The sequence below is a fragment of the Jaculus jaculus genome, chromosome 13, assembly GCF_020740685.1.
Source record: "Jaculus jaculus isolate mJacJac1 chromosome 13, mJacJac1.mat.Y.cur, whole genome shotgun sequence".
Taxonomy (NCBI): Eukaryota; Metazoa; Chordata; class Mammalia; order Rodentia; family Dipodidae; genus Jaculus; species Jaculus jaculus.
The window spans coordinates 25,791,233-25,815,797 of record NC_059114.1 but is presented as its reverse complement, the minus strand read 5'-3'; the positions used below and the strand labels follow the sequence as shown (position 1 = coordinate 25,815,797).

Genomic DNA, 24,565 nt, shown 5'->3' with positions numbered 1-24,565 from the left:
CATCCAGAGCCTGAGATCAGATTTCTTCAGCTCACAGTTTGAGGACACATCCTCTGTGCCACAATGTCTCCTGGTCTTTTGTTTCCCTTGTCTAGAGAGAGGAGACATGGGGCAGAGGAGGAGAAAAGATACTTGTCTTTGCTGTCCTGAGGGGGAGCGTTCCCACTTCTGTGAAGCTTCAGCAGGGAGGTGCTGGGCAGTTGTCAGGGCCAGGAGCACCAGGGAGGCGGGGAGGGAGGTGAGTCAGCTGTCCTGTTGAGGCAAACTGTTTAGTATCAATAGAGCACCTCCTGCCTGACAAGCCCCATCAGAAACAAGGCCCTCAAGACCTCAGAAGAAGCATACAGATTTGCCACTTGCTCCACCAGTAGAGGTGACGTGTTGTGTTGTTGTTCAGTTTTGCCGTGCTGGAGAGCAGTGAGGTCAAATGCACGCTGAGAAAGTGCTGTGCCCCTCCACCGCCTCCTTAGCCCTGCAGCAGGGAAGACAAGATGCAGAAATGCTGCTAGACCCACCGTGGAAGGGGCCGGGCCGGGGCGCAGGGGCAGAGTGCTGGCCCAGCATGCACAAAGCCCGGAGTTCAATCTCCAGTGCTGCAGAGACTCGCATGTTGTTGTCCATCTGTAAAACCCACACTCAGGATCTGGAGGTGGAGGCAGGAGGATCAGGAGTTCAGGGTCATCCTCGGCTACATAGTGAGTTTGGGGCCAGCTTGGTATATATGAAACCCCACCTCAAAAAATAAAACAGGGTGGAGAGATGGCTTAGTGGCTAAGCGCTTGCGTGTGATGCCTAAGGACCCAGGTTCAAAGCTCGATTTCCCAGGATCCACATTAGCCAGATGCATAAGGGGGCGCACGTCTGGAGTTTGTCTGCCTGTTTTTCCCTGTCTGTTGCTCTCAAATAAAATGACAAAATAAACAAATATAAATAAATAAGATAGAAGGTGGGCAGATGGCTCAGCAGGTAAGAGCACTCACTAGAGCCTTAGACATCCTGAGTTCATTTGCAATGGCTAGAGGCCCTGGCACACCCATTCCCTCCCTCTCTCCCTCTCGTTCTGTAATGATAAATGTGGTTTGTTTTGTTTCACTCTGGTCTAGCTGACTTGGAATTCACTGTGTACAGTCTCAGGGTGGCCTCGAGCTCACTGTGATCCTCCTACCTCTGCCTTCTGAGTGTGGGATGAAAGGCGTGTGCCATCATGGCCAGCTTGAGATTTTTTTTTAAGTATTTTTTCTGTCTTAAAACTTTATTTTTATTTATTTATTTGAGAGAGAGAGAGAGAGAATGGGCATGCCAGGGTCTCCAGCCACTGTAAACAATGTCCAAATGCTTGTGCCGCCTTGTGCATCTGGCTTACGTGGGTCCTGGGGAAGTGGATAATGCAGAATTGATCCTGAATTCTTAGGCTTCACAGTTCAATGCCTTAACCGCTAAGCCATGTGTCCAGCCTCGTAGTCTCTTTTTGAGTCAAGGGCTCTTAACTCATGCTGGCCTGAAACTCCCTGCGTTGCTGAGGATGGCCTTGAGTTTCTCTTTGTCCTGCCTCAGCTTCTCAAATGTTTGGATTATAGGCCACCATGTGCAGGGCCACAACCAACTGCTGGACAAACAAGGTAATGGTTTCGGGGAGGAGTTGGGGTGACCTTTAACAGGACTGGTGGGACCCAGGTGGAGAGATAGTTTGTAACTGTAGCTAAGAAACTAGTTGTTTTGGTTCCAGGATGTTGGCAAGCTTGTCGGGTATGCTGAGAGGGGATCTGACTTCTTACTGGTTGGCTCAGGTACAGGGAAATAGCTTGGTTATTCCTTGAACTTGAGGTGAAAAAGAGTACATGAACAAAATGGAGGATGTTTAACAAAATGGAGTTTCTATGCTCGGCTTAGGGCTTTCAGTTCCAGGTCAGCCTGTGCTGGAGTAAGACCTTACCTTGAGAAGAAATGAAAAGGATGAGGCTTGGGCTGGAGAAATGGCTTACTGGTTAAGGCACATGCCTGCAAAGCCAAAGGACCTAAGTTCAGTTCCCCAGGACCCATGTAAGCCAGATGCACAAGGGGGTACATGCATCTGTAGTTCATTTGTAGTGGCTGGAGGCCCTAGCGGGCTCATTCTTTCACTTTCTTTCTCTCTATCACTCACTTTCTTTCTCTCTCTCTCTCTCTCTCTCTCTCTCTCTTTCTCTCTCTCTCAAATAAATAAAGAAAAAAAAATTAACAAAAAGAAAGAAAAACTGGGTGTTGTGGCATATTCCTTAATCCCAGCACTCGGGAGGTAGAGGTAGGAGGATCACTGTGAGATTGAGGCCCCCCTGAGATTACATAGTGAATTTCAGGTCAGCCTACCTCTAAAAAGAAAGAGGGCAGGAGGGATGGCTTAGCGGTTAAGACATTTGCCTGAAAAGCCAAAGGATCCAGGTTTGATTCCCCAGAACCCATGTTAGCCAGATGCACAAGGGGGCGCATGGATCTGGAGTTCATTTGCAGTGGCTGGAGGCCCTGGCACATCCATTATCTCTCTCTTTCCCTTTCTCTGTCAAATAAATAAATAACTATATTAAAAAAAAGAAGATGATGCTGGTGAGGCCTGATTCATTTATTCATGTTAATGCATGGATCATATAACATATCACCTGTTTGAAGACAATGGATTATGCAAGAATCCTTTGCTGTTCCCTGTCTATGCTGGACTCTTTCCCCAGAATCCTGGTAGAATTTAAGATATACCATTCAAAGAAAAACCTGATGACTAGCTTAATGGGTAAACTGAAGAAAAAAGTCATGTTTTGCCCTGTCTTAGCTGGTTATGTGGGTATATGAGGATGTTATTGTTAAACATTGTTATGCTTATATAAAAATATTTAAATTTTGGTCATGTTTTCCCCACTCACAGGCCTCATTAAATCCAAAGATACAAGCATGTTGCTTAAGTGATGGCTTTTTAATTCTAGCCGAACAATCAGTGATACTCCTTGACAGTATTTGCAAATCACTTCAATTATATCTTATATTTGGTAAGTCTTAAACTTCTGCCTGTGTGTCTTCCTATTTCTCTCTCTGTTTCTCTCTCCCCCCCCATAAGTAAATTAATACATATATTTTTAAAGGGCTGGACAGGACCCATGTAAGCCAAGGAGTTTGTTTGCAGTAGCTGGATGCTCTGGCATGCCCATTTTCTCTCTCCCCCTTTCTCTCTCTCAAATAAATAAATAAAAATAAAAAATTTTACAAAGGGCTGGAGATGGGCTGTAGAGATTGCTTAGTGGTTAAGTATGTGGTTAAGTAGCCTGCAAAGCCAGGTTTGATTCCCCAGAACCCACATAAGCCAGATGCACAAGGTTGTGCATGCATCTGGAGTTCATTTGCAGTGCCTGGCGGCCCTGGCATGCCACATTCTCTCTTCTCTCTCTCCTGCTTTCTCTATCAAATAAACACATAAGAGTAAAATGTTATTTTAGGGCTGGAGATAGGGCTTAGTGGTTAAGTGCTTGCCTGTGAAGCCTAAGGACCCCGGTTTGAGGCTCATTTCCCCAGGACCCATGTTAGCCAGATGCACAAGGGGGCGCACACGTCTGGAGTTCATTTGCATTCTCTCTCTCTCTCTCTCTCTCTCTCTGTCCTTTGCTTTCAAATAAATAAATAAAAATAAATAAAATAAAGTAAAGTAAAAAAGAAGAGTAAAATATATTTTAAAAAGTAGACTCAAGGATGATATTAAAGATTTAAAAGGGGGGAGGGGACTAGAGAGATGAAATAGTGCTTATAGTTAATAAATAAGTATTCTTTAAAAATTAAACTAAATACATCAGAAGTCAAATTTACCATGCCATTGATTTCTTATGGGCTACATTTTCATTATTCCATTCTTTAGAAATATTTTTATTTATCTATTAGAAAGAAAACAAGAAAGAGACAGATACCTAGAGAGAATGGGCACATTGTAGCCTCCAGCCATTGCAAACAAACTCCAGACACATGTGCCACCTTGTACATCTGGCCTATGTGGGTCCTGGGGAATTGGACCTAGGTCCTTTGACTTTCCAGGCAAGCTTCTTAACTGCTACAGCATCTCTCCAGCCCTGCATTGTTTCTAAGAAACAAACTTTACGTTACTTTCAAGAGAATCTTGAGTGTCCTTTCATTGGGCCCTAGAACAAAGGATTCTGGGATAATCTGTAGATTTCATATGTCTGAGGGGAAACACACGCATAAAGCAATGATTTAATTTTCTTCCAGATTATTGTGATTTTTTAAAAATTATGTCTAATTTTGAATGTGTGTGGTGTGCGCATATATGTTTTCTTATGTGTGTGAGCACATGTGTTTCTGTGTATATATAAGCTAGAGGTTTCTTTCTTATTTGGTGTCTTCAGTTCCTCTTCACCTTATTTATTGAGATGGCGTCTCTCCTTGAACTCACTGTGGCAGCCTAGCTAGCCAGCTTCCTTTGGGGATCTGCCAGCTATGCCAGCTGTGCCTTGGGACTACACACATTCACCTCCGTGCCTGACGTTGTGTGCGTGCTTGGGCATCCAAGCTGAGGCATTCAAGCTTGCATGGTACATGCTTTAACAACTGAGGCATCAGCCTTGCCGCATTTAAAAAATCATTTTTGCATTGCTTTGTAGCTTTTGTGTTTGAGTTCATGCTCAAGTTCCTAAATCTTGTTTATATTTTCAATGTCATCAGCAGATATTTGAATAGTTTTAAAACACAGAGCACCATAGAAGTCTTTTAGTAAGCCAAGCATGGTGGCATGCGCCTTTAATCCCAGCACTTGGGAGGCAGAGGTAGGAGGATCACCAAGAGTTCCAGGCCACCCTGAGAATACATAGTGATTATTTCCAGGTCAGCCTAGGCTAGAGCGAGACCCTACCTTGAAAATAAAAAAGTAAATAAAATTAAAGGGAATCAAAATTTTAGTATATGTGTGAATTAATTCTTTGAGTTAAAGAGCTTTAAGTACATGTGAACGTAAATTTAAGAATAAATTAATTGGTTGGCATTATGGCTCAGTAGATAAAGGTACTTGCTTCCAAAGCCTACCAGAACAGGTTTGATTCCTGAGCCACCTAGGAAAAGCCAGACGCACCAAGTGACCCAAGCATCTGGTATTTGTTTGCAGTGGCTGGATGTCCTGGTGTGCATCCACATGCACACACAAACATGCAAATAAATAAGTAAACTTTCTTTGGTTTTTTGAGGTAGGGCTTCCCTCTAGCCCAAGCTGACCTGGAATTCACTGTGTACTCTCAGGGTGGCCTCAAACTCACAACGATCCTCCTATCTCTGCCTCCTGAGTACTGGGATTAAAGGCAAGCACTACAACATCTGGCTGAAAATAAGCATTTTTTTCTTTTTCTTTTTATGAGAGAGTGAGAAAGAGAGAGAGCATGAGAGAGACAGAGAGAATTGGCATGCCAGTATCTGCAGCCACTGCGGTTGAACTCTGGACAGACACATGCACCATCTTGTGCACATGCGCGACCTTTCGTGCTTTGCAGGCAAGTGGCTTAATTGTTCAGCCATCTGAAAATGAACTTTTTGTTTTGTTTTGTTTTGTTTTGTTTTTCGAGGTAGGGTCTCACTCTAGCCCAGGATGACCTGGAATTCGCTATGTAGTCTCAGGGTGGCCTCGAACTCATGGCGATCCTCCTACCTCCGCCTCCTGAGTGCTGGGATTAAAGGCATGTGCCACCACACCCGGCCCTGGCAAGCATTTTTGAAGGAAGCTTGTAACATTGATTTTAAATTTTCATATACTGAAGTGGATATAGTTTGCCTGTGTCAAGAAGGAAATTTTCTTTTCACTGGGGAGAGAAGTGGCAACTTACATCTTATTCATGTAACATCAAAGCAAACCTTATTCACTAATGTAAGATCTTAATTTCCATTTAAATAATCTCTTATTTAACTAATACTTTAGCAAGTTTTTACTTAACTTGTGTTTAACGTAAAAGAAGGGCTTGGCATGGTGTTGCCTGCCTTTGATCCCAGTACTTGGGAGGTTGAGATATAGGACCATAAATAACTTCTATGAGTTCAAGCCTGGGGCTACAGAGTGAGTTCAAGATCAGCCTGGGCTAGAGTGGGAGCCTGCCTTAAAAAAATGAAATAATTGGTGGGGGTGGGGAGGGAGGGAATTACCATGGGATATATTTTATAATCATGGAAAATGTTAATAAAAATTTTTTAAAAAATGAAATAATTGATAGGCATGATGACAACATGCCTTTAATCCCAGCACTCAGGAGGCAGACATAGGAGGATCTCCGTGAGTTCAAGGCCACCCTGAGCCTGGAGTACCAGCTCGGCCTGAGCTAGAGGGAGACCCTGCCTTGACAAACCATAAACTAAACAATGATTTTTCCATTCTCAAACTAAAGTGTTTAGAATACAGACAGAATTATTTCTGATGGTGATTGATAAATAGGGCTTCCTCATTGTTATTTTGCTATTTAATCTTATCGTTTGAAATTCACTTGCTATTAGGCTTTTGTTGAGAAGGCTAATGATGAGTATCAGTGTACTTAATGGAATCTCATTATTGACAAAGATGGTTCAAATGAAGGTAAGTTTTCATGAATTTTGTTTGCATGACTTCTGATGAATACTCAATCATAAATTCATACTTAAGTTTAGTAAGTAGTATAAATTCATTGCTACTTATGTTGTTTTCTGTTTATATAATTATCAGAAATGAATTATTAAAATATTTTATTTATTTGCAAAAGAATGGGCATGCCAGGCCCTCCAGGCACTGCAAATGAACTCCTGATGCATATGCCACCTTGTGCATCTGGCTTTATGAGGGTACTAGGGTATCTAACCCTGGGGCATTAGGCTTTGTAGGCAAGTATCTTAACTCCTGTGCCATCTCTAGCCCCAGAGACGATTTTTTTTTTTTTTTTTTTTTGAGGTAGGGTCTCACTCTAGTCAAAGTTGACCTGGAATTCACTATGTAGTCTCAGGGTGACCTTGAACTCATGGTGAACCTCCTACCTCTGCCTCCCGAGTGCTGCCACTAAAGGCAATAGCCACCACACCGAGCTGTTTTCTTTATTTTCAGTGAGTTTCTAATTTGTTTCTATTTACTTGTGTATGTGGGTGTGGGTGCCAGGGTCTCTTTCTGTCTGCTACAAACGAGTGTCCATTTCACTTTTTTTATTTTTTGCATTTTATTTTTTCAAAGGAGAGAGAGAAAGAAGCAGATACAGAATGGCCATACCAGGGCCTCTTGCCACTGCAAAAGAACTCTAGATGCATGCACCACTTTGTGCATCTGGTTTATATGGGTACTGGAGAATCAAACCTAGGTCCTTTGGCTTTGCAAGCAAATGCCCCAATTCACTATTTTTAATTTTTTTTTTAATTTACTTTAGCACCAGTGCCTTTAGCTGCTGCAAATTGATGCATGTGCCACCTTGTGCATCTGGCTTATGTGGGCACTGGGGAATTGAACCTGGGTCCTTTGGCTTTGTGTAGGCAAACACCTTAACTGCTGAGCCTGAGTATGCAGACTTTGAAAATAAGCACCTTTAACCACTGAGTCATCTCTCCAACCCTGAGAGTTTCTAATTTTTGAAAAACTTACATGTTTATCCCTTATTAGGATTTACTAAGGAGATGTAGCTCCAAGTTCACGTCACTTGTTGAAACTGCATGGGAAGCAAAGGCCGTCACAGTGACAGGATGCCTCTCTGACATGGATGTGAGTAAACAGTGACCTCTGGGGATCTCTTTAGCAGAGCTTCTTAACGATCACAAAAGTAACAGGTATTTGTTAGGAAGAGCTTATGTAGAATGAAAAGGGAGTAAAGAAGTTAAAAATCATGTGTAATTCCATTTTCCCTGTGGAAAATGAAATGAAAAATTTCTCATTCTCACCACCAAGGGAAGTACCATATTTCCTAAGGGTTTCTGTTGTTCAAGTGTAGAGACTTTTTTTTTCTGGAGCATGGCTTAGCGGTTAAGGTGTTTGTCTGCAAAGCCTAAGGACCCAGGTTCAATTCTCCAGGTCCCACATAAGCCAGATGCACGTGGTGGCTCATGTGTCTGTGGTTCATTTGCAGTGACTAGAGGCCCTGGCACACCCATTTTCTTTCTCTCCCCCCTCTCTATCTCTAACAAATAAGTAAATATAAATAAATCTTTAATTTAAAAAAACAGCAGAATGGAATGTCAAAGGGGAAAGTGTGGGGGGAGGGAGAGTATTACCATGGGATTTTTTTTTATAATCATGGGAAATGTTAATAAAAATTAAATTAAAAAAAAAAAACAGCAGCCTACAAAACCTAATGACCCATATTCCATTTCCCAGTGTATGTGTGTGTGTGTGTCTCTCTCTTGCAAATAAAAAGAAAAAAGCCGGGCATGAGGGTGCATGCCTACAATCCTAGCACTCGGGAGGCAGAGGTAGGAGGATCACCATAAGTTTGAGGCCACCCTGAGACTACATAGTCAATTCCAGGTCAGCCTGAGCTAGAGTGAGACCCTACCTGAAAAAACAAAACCAAGGCTGGGCATGGTGGCGCACGCATTCAATCCCAGCACTTGGGAGGCAGAGGTAGGAGGATCTCCGTGAGATCGAGGCCACCCTGAGACTACATAGTTAATTCCAGGTCAACCTGGACCAGAGTGAGACCCTACCTCAAAAAACAAAAACAAGGGCTGGAGAGATGGCTTAGCGGTTAAGCGCTTGCCTGTGAAGCCTAAGGACCCCGGTTCAAGGCTCGGTTCCCCAGGTCCCACGTTAGCCAGATGCACAAGGGGGCGCACGCGTCTGGAGTTCGTTTGCAGTGGCTGGTAGCCCTGGCACGCCCATTCTCTCTCCCTCTCTCTCTCTCTCTATCTCTCTGCCTCGTTCTCTGTCTGTTGCTCTCAAATAAATAAATAAAAATAAACCAAAAAAAAAATTAAAAAAAAATGGGGAAATAGAACCAGTCAACAAATGTCCTTAAATGAACGAATTTACAGATGTTCATTCATTCATTCAATGATCACTTATTGCTAGTCAAATGTGAATGGATGGGTGGGTGGATGGATGGGTGCAGCAAACAGTACAATAGAATATAGACAAATGGTCATTGTGTATAGCCAGCACTTAGAGGCAGAGGTAGGAGAATCACTGTGAGTTCGAGGCCAACCTGGGACTACAGACTGAGATCCAGATGAAATCCTACCTCAAAAATAAAAAGCTAAAAACATAATAAAATAAGGGCTGGAGAGATGACTCAATGGCTAATGGTCCTTGCCTGAAAAGCCTAATGACTTGGGTTTGATTCCCCAGTACCCAAGTAAGTCAGATGTATAAAGTGGTATGTATGTCGAGTTAATTTGCAATGCCTAAAGGCTGTGGCATGCCACTCTGTCTCTTCTCTATATCTCTGCTTGTAAATAAATATTATTATTTTAAATAATTTTTTTAATTTTTAAATTTTTATTAACATTTTCCATGATTATAAAAAAAAAGTCCCATGGTAATTCCCTCCCTCTAAATATTTATTTTTTTATTTACACATTTGAAAGAGAATGGGTAAAGCCAGGGCCTCTAGCCAGTGCAAACGAACACCAAACACATGCTACCATGTGCATCTAGCTTACCTGGGTTCTGGGGAACTGAGTCTGGGTCCTTAGGCTTCACAGGCAAGTGCCTTAACTGCTAAGCCATCTCTCCAGTCCTTATTTATTTATCTTTCAATATCTTTCTTTTTATTTTATAGCAAATTGTCACATATATATGTATGTATGTATGCACACACACATATAGTTTGTTTGTTTGGTTTTCAAAGTAGGCTTTCACTCTAGCTCAGGCTGACCTGGAATTCACTATGTAGGCTCAGGGTGGCCTTGAACTCATGGTGATCCTCCTACCTCTGACTCCCAAATGCTGGGATTAAAGGCTTGCACCAACATGCTTGGCTTATATATTTTTACTATCATTTTTAATGTTTATTATTATTAACAAGATGTTTCGTCTCAATATATCATATGTGGGTACCCTCTTTTCCCTCGTCTCTGTCCCCATTCCAATGGGATGCTCCTCAGTGGGGTTGCAGGGGTTTTTTTTTAATTAAATATCTTATTTATTTACAAAGAGAGAAGAGAGGGAGGCAATGGGCATGCCAGGACCTCTTGCCATTGCAAACGAACTCCAGATGCATGTGCTACTCTGTGCATCTGGCTTTACGTAGGTACTAGAGAATCAATCTTGGGTCGTTAGGCTTTGCAGGCAAGTGCCTTAGCCACTGAGCCATCTCTCCAGCCTGGGAGAGAACTTTAGTCTTCTTGTGGGGAAGTAGGGAGGGGAAGGGTTTGTTCTCCACATTGTGGGGTGTCAGGACCATGCTGTAGGATGCATCCACTTCACATGGGGGTGGCAGTCATGCAGGAGCCATACCATCCCTAGCCTTTCTAAAGTGGACTTGACTTGCTTTGCTTCTTTGTAGAATGGCCTAAGCAGGCCAGACACAGATCAAGCCCCGTCTTGTGTCATAAGCACAGTGCAATGCCCTCTCTGGGTATAGGTCTAAAGGCAAGACACTGTCACCTTGGTGTGCCACCAACACAGGTGTAATTCTCCTTCAGTTTTCCTCTTTCCTGTGTCAGCGCAAACAAAGGCGATCTCAAAGCAGAGTGGGGAAGCGGCATAGCCCCAGTGGTCCTAAGTGTGATTGCGCCCCTGTCCCCACCCCCGCCCCCGCCCAGTCTCCCATGGTTGCTGACACCAGCAGACTAGAAGTCGGGGATCAAGGCAGACTCAGCTCTCCCGCCTCCCCACACTGAGATTCCCTCGGTGCTCAAAGCCCGCTGTAGCTCCTGATCTTCTTTGCTGCACTGCTTGAGTGGCCTACAGATGATCAGAGACTGACCTTTTTCTCTCCTAGTCAAAGGCCTTTCTGTTTAAGACTGCACATACCAGGTTAGAGTGCCGTTATGCTTGCTCTCTGTTCTATCACCATTTCTTGCTCCAGATAAGGAAATTATAATTACTACACTGGCATGGGCTATTTAAAGAGTGTTACTAGCCGAGTGAGTTCAAGGTCAAGCTCCCCTTTATCTCAGACGCAAGCAGATTTACAAGTTTTTTAAAGTTCTTAGCTTCTGGGAAACCAAGTGTTGAGATTAAGGATTTTAAATTTTCTATTAGAAGGTTTTCATATCTGAAAATACTGTCTTTGTTTTAAATGGTCAAGTTCTGTTCTATTCATGTTAACTCTACCAAATGGTCATTAACTTAGTGGTGGTGTTACGTCAGCTGTCAAGCCTCCACATCTGAGAACTTCAGGGAGGAGAGAGAGAGAATATGAATGAACACGTCAGGGCCTCTTTCCACGGCAAACAACTCCAGGATGTATGCACCACTTTGTGCATCTGGATTTATGTGCCTACTAAGGAATCGAACCTGGGAAGTCAGGCTTTGCAAACAAGCCCCTTTAACTGCTAAGAAATCTCTCCAGCCCAAGAGCAGAGTTTTCACTGCTTTCCATTCCCAGTTTATCTCACCTTATAGAGCACTGTACTGATGATTGAAAGTGATTTTCATGGCTCATCCAGAAGAGTGCTCAGCACTGAAACATCTCTATCACACCTTCCAAGCCTCAGGATCCATTGTGGAAGAGGTGGCACGCTTCCTACCTGTGGGCCCTGGGACCTGCCTGGGGAACACCTGAGCAACAAACCTGCAGCTATTCAGCACTACAAAAAAGGACACAGCCAGGCTGGCCCGCAAAATACCCATACCAATCCCGCCAACCCGAAACCTCAGGCAGGGACCATATGGCTGTGGGAAAGCCAGGGCTTAATTCTACCCAACCGCACAGGACACCAGGGCCAAGAGACCCAAGACAAAACCCAGGGCACAATGGAGTAAGGAGGGTGTTCTCCACGTGGCCCACCCAGCCACTGGCCAGAGAATACCATTCACGCAGTGGAATGTTCTAGAACTACTACATCTGGTTCATTTCCCTCAGATGGCTAGAGGGAAAACCAAGACTAGTTACTCACTGCTACGTCAGGGAAAGTTCCAGAGTGTTAAGGTACAGGATATGGAGACTTCAGTTGCAGAGTGGTGTCCCTGTGGAACTGCTCCAAAGCTACCTAGCTGTCTAGGAAGGTTCCAGAGTGAGAAGAACCGACGTATGAGGCTGGGCCCACCACAGAGCAGGAGGTTCAGGGAAATCAGATAGGGGCTGTTGTAGACAAGCCCACAAAGAGCTGGAGGTGTCAACGTCTGAAAATCAGAGGTCTCAAGACGCACGGGGCGAGCCCCCACCCTGGGACATGGCTCCTTCCAAGACCTTTCTTCCTGAGAGCTCATAAGGAAACCTACCTGCTTTGTTCTTCTTCTTGGACACCGAGCAGCTCTTCACTGCTCCCACTCTGGAAAACACCTGCAAACGATGGTCACCACAGGTGTCACCAGGACTGCCTTCCGAGCAGCCAGGCCGCACACCACCACGACTTGCTCATGACACCCGTCCCACAGACACCAGACCCCTCACTGGCTGGGCTACGTCAAGGCCTTGAGAGGTCACACACGTGCTGCTGGCTGTCAGCCTGCACATGCTCACGAGCTGGGGTCAAAGGCAGAGCACAGAGGTACTGGGGTACTGGATGTGTGACCAGGTGTCCACCCCGTCCATGCCCCTCTGCCACTCAAGAGCCTGCTCACCTCCCTCAGTGTCTCCTCCGTGGTGCTGAAGTTGAGGTTCTTGATAAACAGGGTGCACCCAGGAAGGCTCTCCTCTTCCTCTTCCTCTTCCTCCTCTTCTTCCTCCGTCTTGGCTGTGGGGGCCTCTGCTCCTTCCTCAGCTGCCTTCTTACCTTCTGGGGTCTCACCATGGGCTGCTGCTCCCCCATTGCCAAACAAACAAACAAACCCATTACACAATGCCAACTCACCAAAGTCCCAGGGCTTAAAGCGTAGAACCTACTGGATCACAGGGTCCCTGTCTCCATAGGCACCATCTTTCAGGAGGAATGTGCCCAGCTTCAGCAGAGAGACAAAGAGATGGGTTGGCAGGCAGGCAGATGCCCTGCTGCTGGCCCAGTTTCAAAGAAAAGGGAATATGAACCAGACTAAAACTATGAGTGCTAAATAGGAGCAGGCCATGCTAACATGAACCTCAAAATAAATTACTCCATGAACAGGCCAAGGTAGGAGGATCAATGCAAGTTCAAAGCCACCTTACAACTACATAGTGAATGCCAGGTTACCCTGGAGTAGCAGAAGACCCTACTTTGGAAAGACAAAAATAAATAAATAAATAAAAGTATAAACTGAAACTGAAGAGATGTTTAAAGGCACTTACTTACAAAAGGTTTGTCAGGGTTCAGTTCCCTGTACCCACATAGTGGTTTGATTGAGGTGTCCCCCACAATTTTAGGTGTTCTGAATACTAGATTCCCAGCTGATGGAGATTTGGGAATTAATGCCTTCTGGAGGCAGTGTATTGTTGGGGGTGGGCTTATGGGTGTTATAGATAGCCAATTTCCCCTTGCCAGTGTTCGGCACACTCTCCTGTTCCTATTGTCCACCTTACACGGGCCAGGGGGGCGAGACAAGTATCAGTTTTCAGAGGTCTGGGTATGGGGTTCGGAAGGGAGCTGGGGGAGACTGAAGTCAGAAGGTGGCAAGGAGAGAGGACCTGTGGACAGGACAAACAGCTGAGTGAGCCGGGTCAGCCTTGGCCCTGCCACGTGCAAGCTGAGCCGGTGACAGAACGGCCCGCTTGAGCCCCCTCGCACCAGACCACACACCCCTGCACCGGGCCATGGCTCTTCTGAGGTTCGTGTGCCCACGACACAGCCACATGCCTTGTCAGTCATCTGCACTACTAACTGAGTGGCTTCCTCCCTCCAGTGCGGCCCCTGGCTTGTCAGCTTCTCTGACTTCACCCTAGGCCCTTCCTCTGCCTCACTCTACCAACCACACTGGCTTCTTGGCTGATTGGCAGGCCGTGGCACATGTTGCCCCGCCCACTCAACCCATCCCTCTCCTCTGGCCTGGCTCCGACAGCTCTCAGCACAAACTCCTCTCCTCAGGGCTCCCCTGCCAACTGCAGTTCTAGTGGTGTGCGCCTGCTGTCGCTTTTCTGCTTTCTTTCAGAGCCACAGTGAAGTCACCTTACTGACTCGTTCACATCTGGGTGTTCCCAACTGAAAGGACAGCTCGAGAACATGACTGAGCCTGACTCAATAACCATATTCCCAACACTGGGCTCAGAGGTGGCGCTCCAGAGACTGCTGTGGACATGAATTTGTCTCAGCCTGCACCTGAGCAAACATGCTTACTGGATTCACAGGCATCTGTGGGGGTCACAGGACAAGCTCAGTCCTCAGGGCAACTGGCTGGCTCCACCTGTGTGACCCTGCTCAAATCAGACAAGCTCTCTGCGCTTCCTCGTCTGTAAAAGGAAACACTGGTGGGGCTATCGCCAACATGTGATAAGAACCACCCGAAGAGGCCTGGGCTTGTCACAAGTAACCAAGAAATGATGTTCTGCTTATTCTCAACTCCACCCCTCCTTCCTATGCACACTGGGAATGCCTAACTCTGTGAACAAAAAAGGATGCTGTGGAAGGCCCTGACCCTCTCTCTGTCCCTGTTGACTCCCAGAAGGCCAGCCAGGGCCATACTTCCAGGGAGTTGAATCCCTGCTGGGCACCTTGTCCTTTCCTAGTGGCCAAACCAGGCCCGGCTGGACAGACCCGCACCTGGGTCCCAGCGGGGGAGGCGGAGGCGGCCAGCACCAGGACGATGAAAGAGGCCTTCTTATTAACAAGGGCTTTGTTCCCGCCCCAAGTGGGGAGACAAGAGATGAGGGAGAAAGAAATGGGCACTGTGAGGCTCAAGCACGTTTGTCAACACTCAGAACCAGGAGCCAGGGTGACAGGGAAGGAGTGGAAAGGAGGAGAGCTGGGCCGGGAGAGGGCAAGGATCTAGAATCTTGGCGGGCTGAGGGGCTGGAGTAGCAGGGAGGCTGTGCTCCCATCTGTAGCCAGCAAGGTAAAACGCCACAGGCCACACGGGGTGCCAGTATAATCAGGCCACAGGATTCCTGCATCCCAGGCCTGTTATCAGTGGCAAGCAGCTTTGTGGGACCTCCCCTAACTCGGAGCCCTTTATCTCAAGGTGAGGGTCTTGGTTGTGGGGAGATAAAACACTGTCAACTTCCCCCGGGACCTGTGCAGGGAGGACATTGGTGCAGAAAAGCGGGGTGGGGGGGACCTCAGGAACATCTCCTCCCCCAGCTGTCTCTCCTCCTTTCCTACCCTGTGAGAATCCAAGTCAGGATTTTCACCTCAGCCCTCCAAGGTTCTCAGGCCCAGGGCTGGGAGGAGCAGATGAAAACAGCCTGGCGCCAGGGGCAGGGAGGGGCAAGTAGTCAAAAGAGGGACAAAAGGAGCCAGGCGGCACTGGTGAGAGGGATGTGGGCAGTGTGGCTGGGCGGGGCACAGCTAGGTGCAGCTTCCTAGTGCAATGGAGGTCAGGCAGCCAGAGGAGGCTCCAAGCTCTGTGACCTCTGCTAATCAGTCTGGGGCTCAGGGGCATGGCTGCTGGGAACACTGACCACTGACACACAGGCTGATGACCAGGGGCAGGGGGATGCTGATTCCTGGCACTGGGAAGTCCCCCTGTGCTTCAGAGCAATGCACCCACCCCAGCCCCGCACAGGGACACGCAGGTACACGGAGACCAGCCCTGCTCAGGGACACATATGAGCACAGACCAGGCCCGCATGGGGACACACAGATCTTGTCAGCCACAAACGTGTAGTAGCAGCAACAGTGACCTGCAGACTGCACCTCTCCTCGTCCTGACAAAGGCCTCAATAGTTCCTGGGGCATCCCCCATTTACCAGACTAGAGACCGAGACCCCTGGAGGAGGCGCTTGCCCAGCCACAGCAAGGAGCCCACACAGAGAACAGCACACTGGACAGAGCCTCACGGGCGAGGACACAAAGCACTGGGCGCTGGCAGGCAGGGAGCAAAGGCTGCCCTTCGGGATCATTCTCAGACAGGTCTCGATGGGTGCGGTGGTCAGTGGGAAAGCGGAGGTGTGGCTTGAGCAGTGGACAAGCCAGTGAGGACTCATGCGGTGTCCTTCCAGACAGCGAGAAGCACTCGAAGCAAACTCCAGGGTGGCTGGGCTGGGCCCAAACATACCTATTACTGTGACTGACAGTGTCCCTGGCCACTCACAGGCTAAAGAACCTGGAACCACCCTGAGCCTCATGTGTGTCAGAGGCTCAGCTCAGAGACGTGTTACCCGCCCTCCCAGGAAGAAGACAAAGACACACTTTTCCCATAGGCCTTCACTCCCTTGGTGTCTGTGTATGAGGGTACCCTGCATTATGCCTGGGGCTGCAGGAGACAGCCTGGCCCTTGGCATCAGGGTTCAGAGTCTGGTCAAGGTGACGGGAAACAGGAGAAGCAAACGAAGAATCAACACAACGGTGACCAGTGTCCTGGAAGAACAGGTGATCATAAAGGGAGCTGCGTGTCAGGACACGGTGGGTGAGCGCAGCCACAAAGCGGCAAACTTGGGAAGCACACACAGTGCCTCACCACTGCCCACAACAGGGAGACAAGGACTCCTGGGCATGTACCCTTGGGGACCCTGTGATCCTGGCTTGAGAGGACTAATCTTGGACCAAAAAGCATCACCCAGGCTCCAGTGCAGAAACAGCACTGAGGAACAGGGGAGCTGGAGGTCTGGGGTGATGGGGGTTGAGAACACACCAGGGCAGGAGTGGAGACTCGTGGCCAAGCACTTGCCAAGTGTCCACAACCAGCAACAAGCCAAGCCACAGCCACTGGAAGAGAATGTTTAGATGGCAGCATGGGCAGGTCCCAGAGGACGCTAGTTCATGCTAAGGAGAGGACGGCAGAAGGTTTCCATCAGCCAGTGACAGCCCAGCCACCAGGATGCTCTGGGGTCCTCAGGGAGCACATTGAAGGACTAACCTTCTGACCAGAACCAGGTCTTCAGACCAGCTGGCCCTGTGCCCAGTACCGAGCGGGCCAGCTCTGAAGAGCCATGATGGAACAGTGAGCAGAGACATGGACAAGCGAGGGCCATTATGTCTGGGCTGTCCACTTGACTTAAATGAGAGCCTAGGAGCTCCGCGCCTCCACCTTCTACTTTCCTTGCTGCAACATAAACGTGTGCATGTGCACTTTAATATGTAAGAGAAATAGAGATGGACAGCATGGGCCTTAGTACCTCTTTTTGAAAAAAAAATCCTTATTGTAGTAAGCATAACCCTATCCTTGGAAAGGATGGCAGCTGTAAAACTAATGAGTAAAATCTTGACGTCTGGGGCTGGAGAGATGGCTTAGCAGGTAAGGCACTTGCCTGCAAAGCCTAAGAACCCAGGTTCAAGTCCCCAGTCCCCTCAAAAGGCAGCTGCACAAGGTGGTGCATGCATCTGGAGTTTGTTTGCAGTGGCTAGAGGCCCTGGCATGCCCATTCATATTCTCGCTCTCTCTGCCTGCCTCTAAAGTAAGATGAATAAAAATAAAATATTTTAAAGAAAATCTTGAGTGCTAGAGAGATGGCTTAGTGGTTAAGCGCTTGCCTGTGAAGCCTAAGGACCTCAGTTCGAGGCTCAATTCCCCAGGACCCACGTAAGCCACATGCACAAGGGGGTGCACGTGTCTGGAGTTCGTCTGCAGTGGCTGGAGGCCCTGGTGTGCCCATTCTCTCCCTCCCTCTGCCTCTTTCTCTGTCGCCCTCAAATAAATAAACAAAATAAAAAAATTTTAAAAAATTAAATTTTGACATCTGGGTGCAATGACTTCACAGTCCCTGACACCTTACTAGAGGCCTCTGATTCTCCACTGTGACATGGTCCCAGGCTTGCTGTTCTGCCTGCTGGGGAGGACCTTGCTGCCAGGCAGGACCAGCAGGGGCCCGGAAGAGCAGGAGTGCTTCAGGATCCGAGTGGCGGCACTCCTGATTATCAGTGGGGCGTGTGAAAGTTCTCACAGTTCTAACAAGGGACAAACAACAAGACACTGGGTGTACTGCAGAGACTAGACACTTAAGAATGGCTGTCCCAATCCGTCCTAGGTTACCTCTCACCTGGAAGCAAGGCTGCCACTGGCTGCTCCTATTGATAGTCTGGGATTTCTTCCCCACAGCCTTTAACTGACAAAGTAAAAAAACTCGTTACCTCATGTGATACCCTTAATTTTGATGTTCTATTTTTTAAAGGACAATTCATACATTTATCCTCTCTGAGATAAACTGGTCTATTGGACAACACAGGAATATTCAGCCAGAGCATGACGGGCATTTTCAGCTGCCCCTCCCACAGCCCCACGGCACGAGGACTTCACCAGAAACGAGACCTGTTTCTGGTGGCACATGGTCCTCTTCCAGTGGTTCTGCTGGGGTGATGTGGGACTCTCTTCTGTGGGGCTGCACCAAAGATACCAACTGGAGCCCACTCCAAGAACACGGGGACATGGTGGAACTGTGCAGACAGGGGTGCTGATGCTGTGGGAGGGACTCAGTGACAAAAATCCTGAGGGTCAGAGGCCACGGAGCTGGGTGGGGGTGTGCTGGCCCTGAGCCCCTCATGCTACAGATGCCTGGGAACAACCGTCAGGCCCCTGCACTGTACTTCAGCTGTAAGGGAGACGCTCATTGCCATGTGACATGAAGTGGATCTCAGGCCCCCTGTGACATGTGGAGTGGGCAGGGTGGCACGATCATCAGCGCAGCCATCCAGACAGCGTGCACGCCTCTGCCGCGTGCACATCTAGACACGTGCACATCCCCAAGGTGACACGGGTGTGCAGGCAGGCGTAACGCATGTGTTGTTTTCTGCAAAAGGCTAAATGACACACAGATTCGCTTCCCCAAGAATACGTGTTCACATATTCCACTCAAATTTCACATGACATACAAGTATTGCAAGTTAATTATGTTCAAGAAAAACATAAGCTTGAGCGTGAGACAGGCTACAGTTCTTAGCTGCACTACCTTTCAGTTGTGGGTGACTTTGAGCCTCAGGGGCCACGTGTGTGAAGTCACATGTCGATGAATTGCTGAAGGGTCAAAGGGCCCACCTTGTCAGTGACCCTGATCTGCCACTTGCACTCTGCAAGAGACCTTTGATATCAAGCATTTCTTCCAAGAGTGGAAGAAAGGGGAGTCAGCATTCCAGGGGTGCTCACATCTCAGTCCTGGGCCTATCTAACTGTGCTCATGGGCCAGGCAGATCCACTTCTGACAGTGTAGTTGGCAGAACCCCAGGCTGGGGACTATTGTGGGGCCAAAACAGGAGAAGACAGAAATCATTTCCCCACCTGCTCCTAAGGACTATGGGGGGGGGGGGAGGGTGGAGATGAGGATGACCAAGGTCTAAAAGCATAAAAGTATCAAGCAAATAGATATTCCCGATTCCTTACGGTGGGTGGAATGGTGGCTCCAAAAATGTGGCCAAGTGTACTAAGGGAAAGATGAGATGGCCCTGTACTAACTAGCTGGGTGACCAGAACTCAGCGAGCATCCTTGGAAGAACAGTGCAGAGGGGACATTGTCCTAGGTGCTGACCTCCAGGCTGCTCCACCTGCCCCAGTCACGCTTCCTCAGAAAAGCTTCAGACTGGGTGTCCTGGCTTTATGGATGATGTGGGTTCCAGGAGCCAGCAACAGCGCCCTTTCTGCCCATCCCAACCTCACCCCACTCCTGACATTCTCTGGAGAAGCGTGAAAGGTGGCTATGCTGAGACCCAACTCTGCACGGCAAAGGCCACCTCCACAACCAGTCTGTGGCGCTCAGAAATGGCAGCTGGAGAGTCCTTCCTGAGGGGAGCTTGACCTTGGGAGGCAGCTGAGCAGGGTCGCATGCCCCTTTCTTGAAGAGCTATGGGGCGTACCAAGGCCCATGTCTATCTGACCACAAGAGTGAAACTCAGTCCAAAGTGCACACATTTTCTGTATGAGCTGCAGGACTTTTCTGGGCATCGCCTTTCCCATTCTCAGGCAGCCACATCTGCCTATGAGAAACGATGGGTTCTGTGCCCAGGCTGGAGCACACACTCACTGCCGTCCCTGCCTGCCCCAGCCTGCCTCCTCACTAGCTACCTGGCAGCCATGTCTGCTGCCCTCACGAGCCACGCCAAGGTGGTACACTGCAGACTCGGGCCTTCAAGCTGGTTCTCTTGCTCCACAACTACTTCCTGCTCACACAGGTCTGTGTGCATGCCAGGTGTGCCTCTGGCCCCAGGCACACACCCCCTCACCTTCTTGCTCCTCCTCATTCTGCTGCCCGGAGGCGGAGTCAAAGTTCAGATAGTCACTGGCTGGCTTGTTCTTCCCTTTCGGGGGCTCAGCGTCCAGAGCATCGTTGGCCCACGTGGCCACCTGGGCCCTTTTCTGGTGAATGGACAGGAACTCCTGGAAGTCGCCATCTTCCTTCAGCTATGGGGAAGAGGGAGAAAAGGATTTAGGCAGAGCTCAGCCCCTCTAGCCCACCTTCTCTCAACTCCGTGTGGCCTTCCGTCTCGGTCACAAGATGCTCACCTTCTCCAGTTCGCTTGGCACTATTTTCTTGCTGTGGTCCTGGAAGCAGAAGGCAGGCACTGAAGGTCACAGTGGGGAAGGGGACAGAAGCGCATCGCCCTAGGTGGGCCCACTTTCTGGAACCACCCAAGAGAGTCTTGCTTCTCTCCCAGTGAGACCACCCTGCCAGCAGGCACAGGGCTGGGGGAGCACCGCGTACTTTCTTAGCATCTGGGGGAACAGAGTCGTGGATGGCTGCTTGGCCTGGCTGGGTTTCTGGGCATGTTTGCTCCAGGCTTCATCAGATCTCCAAGACTTGCAGAACTCTACCTGTGTGTGAGAGAGGGAGATTTCCACACCTGCTGTGGCACCAGGCTGCCTTTCAGTACCTGGAATTCAGGTTCTATAGTTGCCACTGTTTTGCTGAGTCACCTGAGGCAAATTAATGTCAACCCCAGCCTTGACTTCAGCCACCAATTCCTGGGTCACCTCCACATGATGGGTCAAAACAAGACCTCACTAGTACCATGTGGCTCAGTGGAGGTGCTGTGGCCCATCACTGGGCTCTGAATACTCACGCTCGTGCCCACGTTAGTGCGGCTCTTGCCTCTGGCAGACGAGCTGCTTGCTGCAGTCGGCAGTGACTACTGGGGAGACTGAACACCTGTCCAAGTGCCGAGAATGAGTGACTGCGGCGTGCTCACGGCTAAGTGAGACACCGGTCAAGCCCTCTAAGGCTCAGGGAGCGCTGAGGAAGAGGTGGTGGAAAGGATGTCAGAGCCAAAGGACTGGGGGCGGGGGGCTGCGGAAAGCTGCCTTCAGACATGACGTGGCCGTGGCACTCGTGACCTCTCAGCAGCTGACATTACCTGCACCAGACCGGCACAACGTGGGGCCCATCATGGGTGATGAAAGGGGAAAAAGTGACTTCAAAACAGAGGAGGACTAGTTGGAAAGAAGGGGTTCAGTGGAAGGGGGGACAAAAGAAGGTACTGGAAGGCCATTATGATCAAGATACACGATATACATGTATGCAAATTTTCAGTAAGTTTTTTAAAAAAAGCTCTCAAGCAATTCTCAGCCGCTTGAAAATTTGTGTACTGAAGGAAGCCAGCCTTGGGACGTGAATGCTGAGTGTAAGACCAAGTGGCATCAGTGTCGATGGCCAGGTAAGGGTTAAGACCCTCCCAGACTCACTGTGATCCGGGACGTGTCGATAAAGCTCCTGTTGAAATGGCTCAGCGCTGCCTGGGCCTCTTCCTCAGACTTGAAGCCAATAAAACCAAACTTGCGGAACTTGCCATCTTTGGTGAACTTCAGGCTGCAGTCGGTCAGCGTGCCGAAGGCGGCGAAAAGCTGCCGGAAACGCTCCGCCTTCATCTAGGGTAGAGGGTGTCATGAGGAAGGAACCCAGTCCCCAGAGCAAAGGGACAAAGAGCAAACAGGCTGGAAATCCAAATGCCCCAGGATTCTCCAAGGCGACCAGAGGGGAACAGGTGGTAAAGTGTGCTTTCCTAAGAGGCCAGGTCCCAGCTTTGAACCTGACATCAGCTGTGGGACCTTGAGCAGGCCTATTCCCTAACTGAGGAGGAAAGGAGACCCAGGGTGGGGGACAATGCCCTCACCCTGCCCTACAGGGCCTGCCGCAAGGACAGGATCAATTACAGCATTGGCAATATGGTGGGACACGGCAGGTGCCTAACCAAGGCTTGTCAAAATAATTAAGTGAGAGGCTGGGGAGATGGCTCAGCAGTTAAAGGTACTGGCTTGCAAGCCTGCTGGCGTGAGTTCGATTCCTCAGCATCTTACTGCACTTTTGTCAATGGGAGGCAAACCAGGGGGATCTGCAAGCTTGTGGGCCAGTTAGACTAACACAGCAGTGACAAAAGAGCAGCAGAGTCCGTCACATGAAAAAGATGGAAAAAAAAGACAAATACCCTGAGGTTGTCTTCTAACCACCACGTGAGTACCATGACATACACAGCCCCCCAACACACATGCATACACACACACACAACCTGCAAAGCCTAACAACCTGGGTTCAATTCCCCAGTACCCACGTAAACCAGATGCATAAAGTGACACATGCATCTGGAGGTCATTTGCAGCGGCTAGAGGACCTGGCGCACCCATTGTGTTTGTGTGTGTCTGCTTGCAAATAATGTATTTGTTCATTTGCAAGGAAAGAGAGAGAGAGAATGCATGCGTATGGACATGTTAGGGCCTCTGTCACTGAAAACCAACTCCACGTGCATGTGCCACTTTGTGCTCGTACATAGGTACTGGGGAACAGAACTAGGCCTTCACGTTCTACAAGCACGCACTTTAACTGCCAAGCCATCAACCCAGGCCCCTCACTCAACTTTCTATTTTGAGGTTTTTTGAGGCAGGGTGTCATTCTAGCCCAATATGACCTGAAACTCGCTTTGTAGCCCAGTCTTGCCTGGAATTCAGATCCTAACACAGCCTTCAGATTGCTGGGATTAGAGGTGTGAGCCACCACACCTAGCCATTTCTTGGAAATGAAGGAGCATGTAGCCCAGGCTGTCCTCCAACTTGCTATGTAGCTAAGGATGACTCCTGATAATTCTGCCCACACCTCCCAAGGGTCAGGATTACAGATGTGTACCACCACACCCTACTTGATCTTATATACTATTGCACTATGTGAAATGTTTTAGTCATGCCTAGGTCCTTCCCATCCAGCAAGGAAAACAAAGCCAATTTCTTTTATTTTTCAGGTAGGGTCTTGCTAGTCTAGCCAAGGCTGACATGAAATTCACTAGTCTCAGGCTGGCCTCGAACTCAGTAAACCTCCTACCTCTGCCTCTCAAGTGCTGATATTAAAGGTTTGTGCCACCATGCCCAGCAGAGGGTGGAGGCGGGGGGGGGGGGGGAGGAAAGGAGAGAGAATAGGTCCACTAGGGCCTCCAGCCATACATGCACCATCCTGTGCATCTGGCTTTCCGTGAGTACTGGAAAATCAAACTCAGGTTGTTAGGCTTTGCAGGCAAACGTTTTAACCACTGAGCAATCGCCCCAGCCCAGGAAAACTTTTAAGCCCAAAGCAATAAAAGAGAAATCGTTTTGGAGAGATACCCCAGGGGTGGCTTATTCGACATCTGGGCATGAACCTTGAGGATATCCTCCAGTACATGCCATCTAGTCACCTAACGTCACAAACATACATACATTCATTCATTTCATTTATCCAGCATGCCTACTAAGCGCCAGGTTCTGGGCTGGGCTCTAGGCAAGCAGAAATGTGTGGCTGGGTCCCCCTTCTCCACCTAATGGGCAAATGGTTTTAACTCCCTTCACATCACTGGACATTTCTACCTTCCTTAAAGACTGGGACAGGACAGGCATAGTGGTGCATGCCTTTAATAATCTCAGGAAGCAGAGGTAGGAGGATCGGTGTGAGTTCGAGGCCACTCGAACTACATAGTGAATTCCAGACCAGCCTGGGCTACAGCGAGATCCTACCTCGAAAAAATAAAAATAAATACGGGGGAGGAGGCTGGAGTAATGGCTCAATGGTTAAGGCGTTTGCCTGCAAAGCCTAAAGACCCAGGTTCGATTTCCCAGGACCCACATAAGTCAGATGCACAACGTGGCACACGTGTCTGAAGTTTGTTTGCAGAGGCTGAAGGCCCTGGCACGCCCATTTTCTCTCTTTCGCATAAATAGAAACCATTAAAAAAAAAAAAAAAGACGGGGCAGGTCCTCCGCGTTCTTTCCCCATGTGCTTGCCCAAAAGACCCCCGAGGACCAGAGCCATCCGGCTGAGAGTCCACCAAGTCGATTACCACCACCAGCAGCAGCTGCAGCAGCAGCGCGGGCCCGAGGTCGGGCGGAGAGGCGCCCGGGACCCGCCCCCGTGCGCTCCGCGTCTCCCGCGTCCCGGCCCTGAGCGGAAACCCCTCCCTTCTCCCGGCCGCCCCTGGCCCGGACCAGCGGCTCCCGGACGGCCCACCTCAAGGGTTCAGGACCCGGACCTCCACTCACCCCATTTGGGAGGTTCTTCACGATCAATCGCGACAT

General features: G+C 48.7%; 1 protein-coding gene across 1 annotated transcript; it reads right to left on the bottom strand.

Annotated features, from left to right (window-relative positions):
- Positions 1–261: 261 nt before the first annotated feature.
- Positions 262–24,565, bottom strand: LOC123454048 (probable RNA-binding protein 19). Its single transcript, XM_045132121.1, has 7 exons — positions 24,275–24,565; positions 21,719–21,901; positions 20,543–20,581; positions 20,263–20,440; positions 12,674–12,849; positions 12,332–12,392; positions 262–472 (listed from the first exon to the last, which is right to left on the bottom strand). The coding sequence occupies exons 1-7, from the start codon at positions 24,563–24,565 to the stop codon at positions 276–278; spliced, it is 1,125 nt and encodes a 374-aa protein (XP_044988056.1). The 3' UTR covers positions 262–275.

Excerpts from the sequence above, each read along its gene's own strand:
- LOC123454048 (XM_045132121.1), bottom strand. The coding sequence starts at position 24,565 with ATGTCGCGATTGATCGTGAAGAACCTCCCAAATGGGGTGAGTGGAGGT. Across the intron at positions 20,582-21,718 it reads TCGACACGTCCCGGATCACA|GACCACAGCAAGAAAATAGT; the intron begins GTGAGTCTGGGA and ends TTCTGCTTCCAG. Across the intron at positions 473-12,331 it reads CAAGAAGAAGAACAAAGCAG|GGCTAAGGAGGCGGTGGAGG; the intron begins GTAGGTTTCCTT and ends TCCCTGCTGCAG.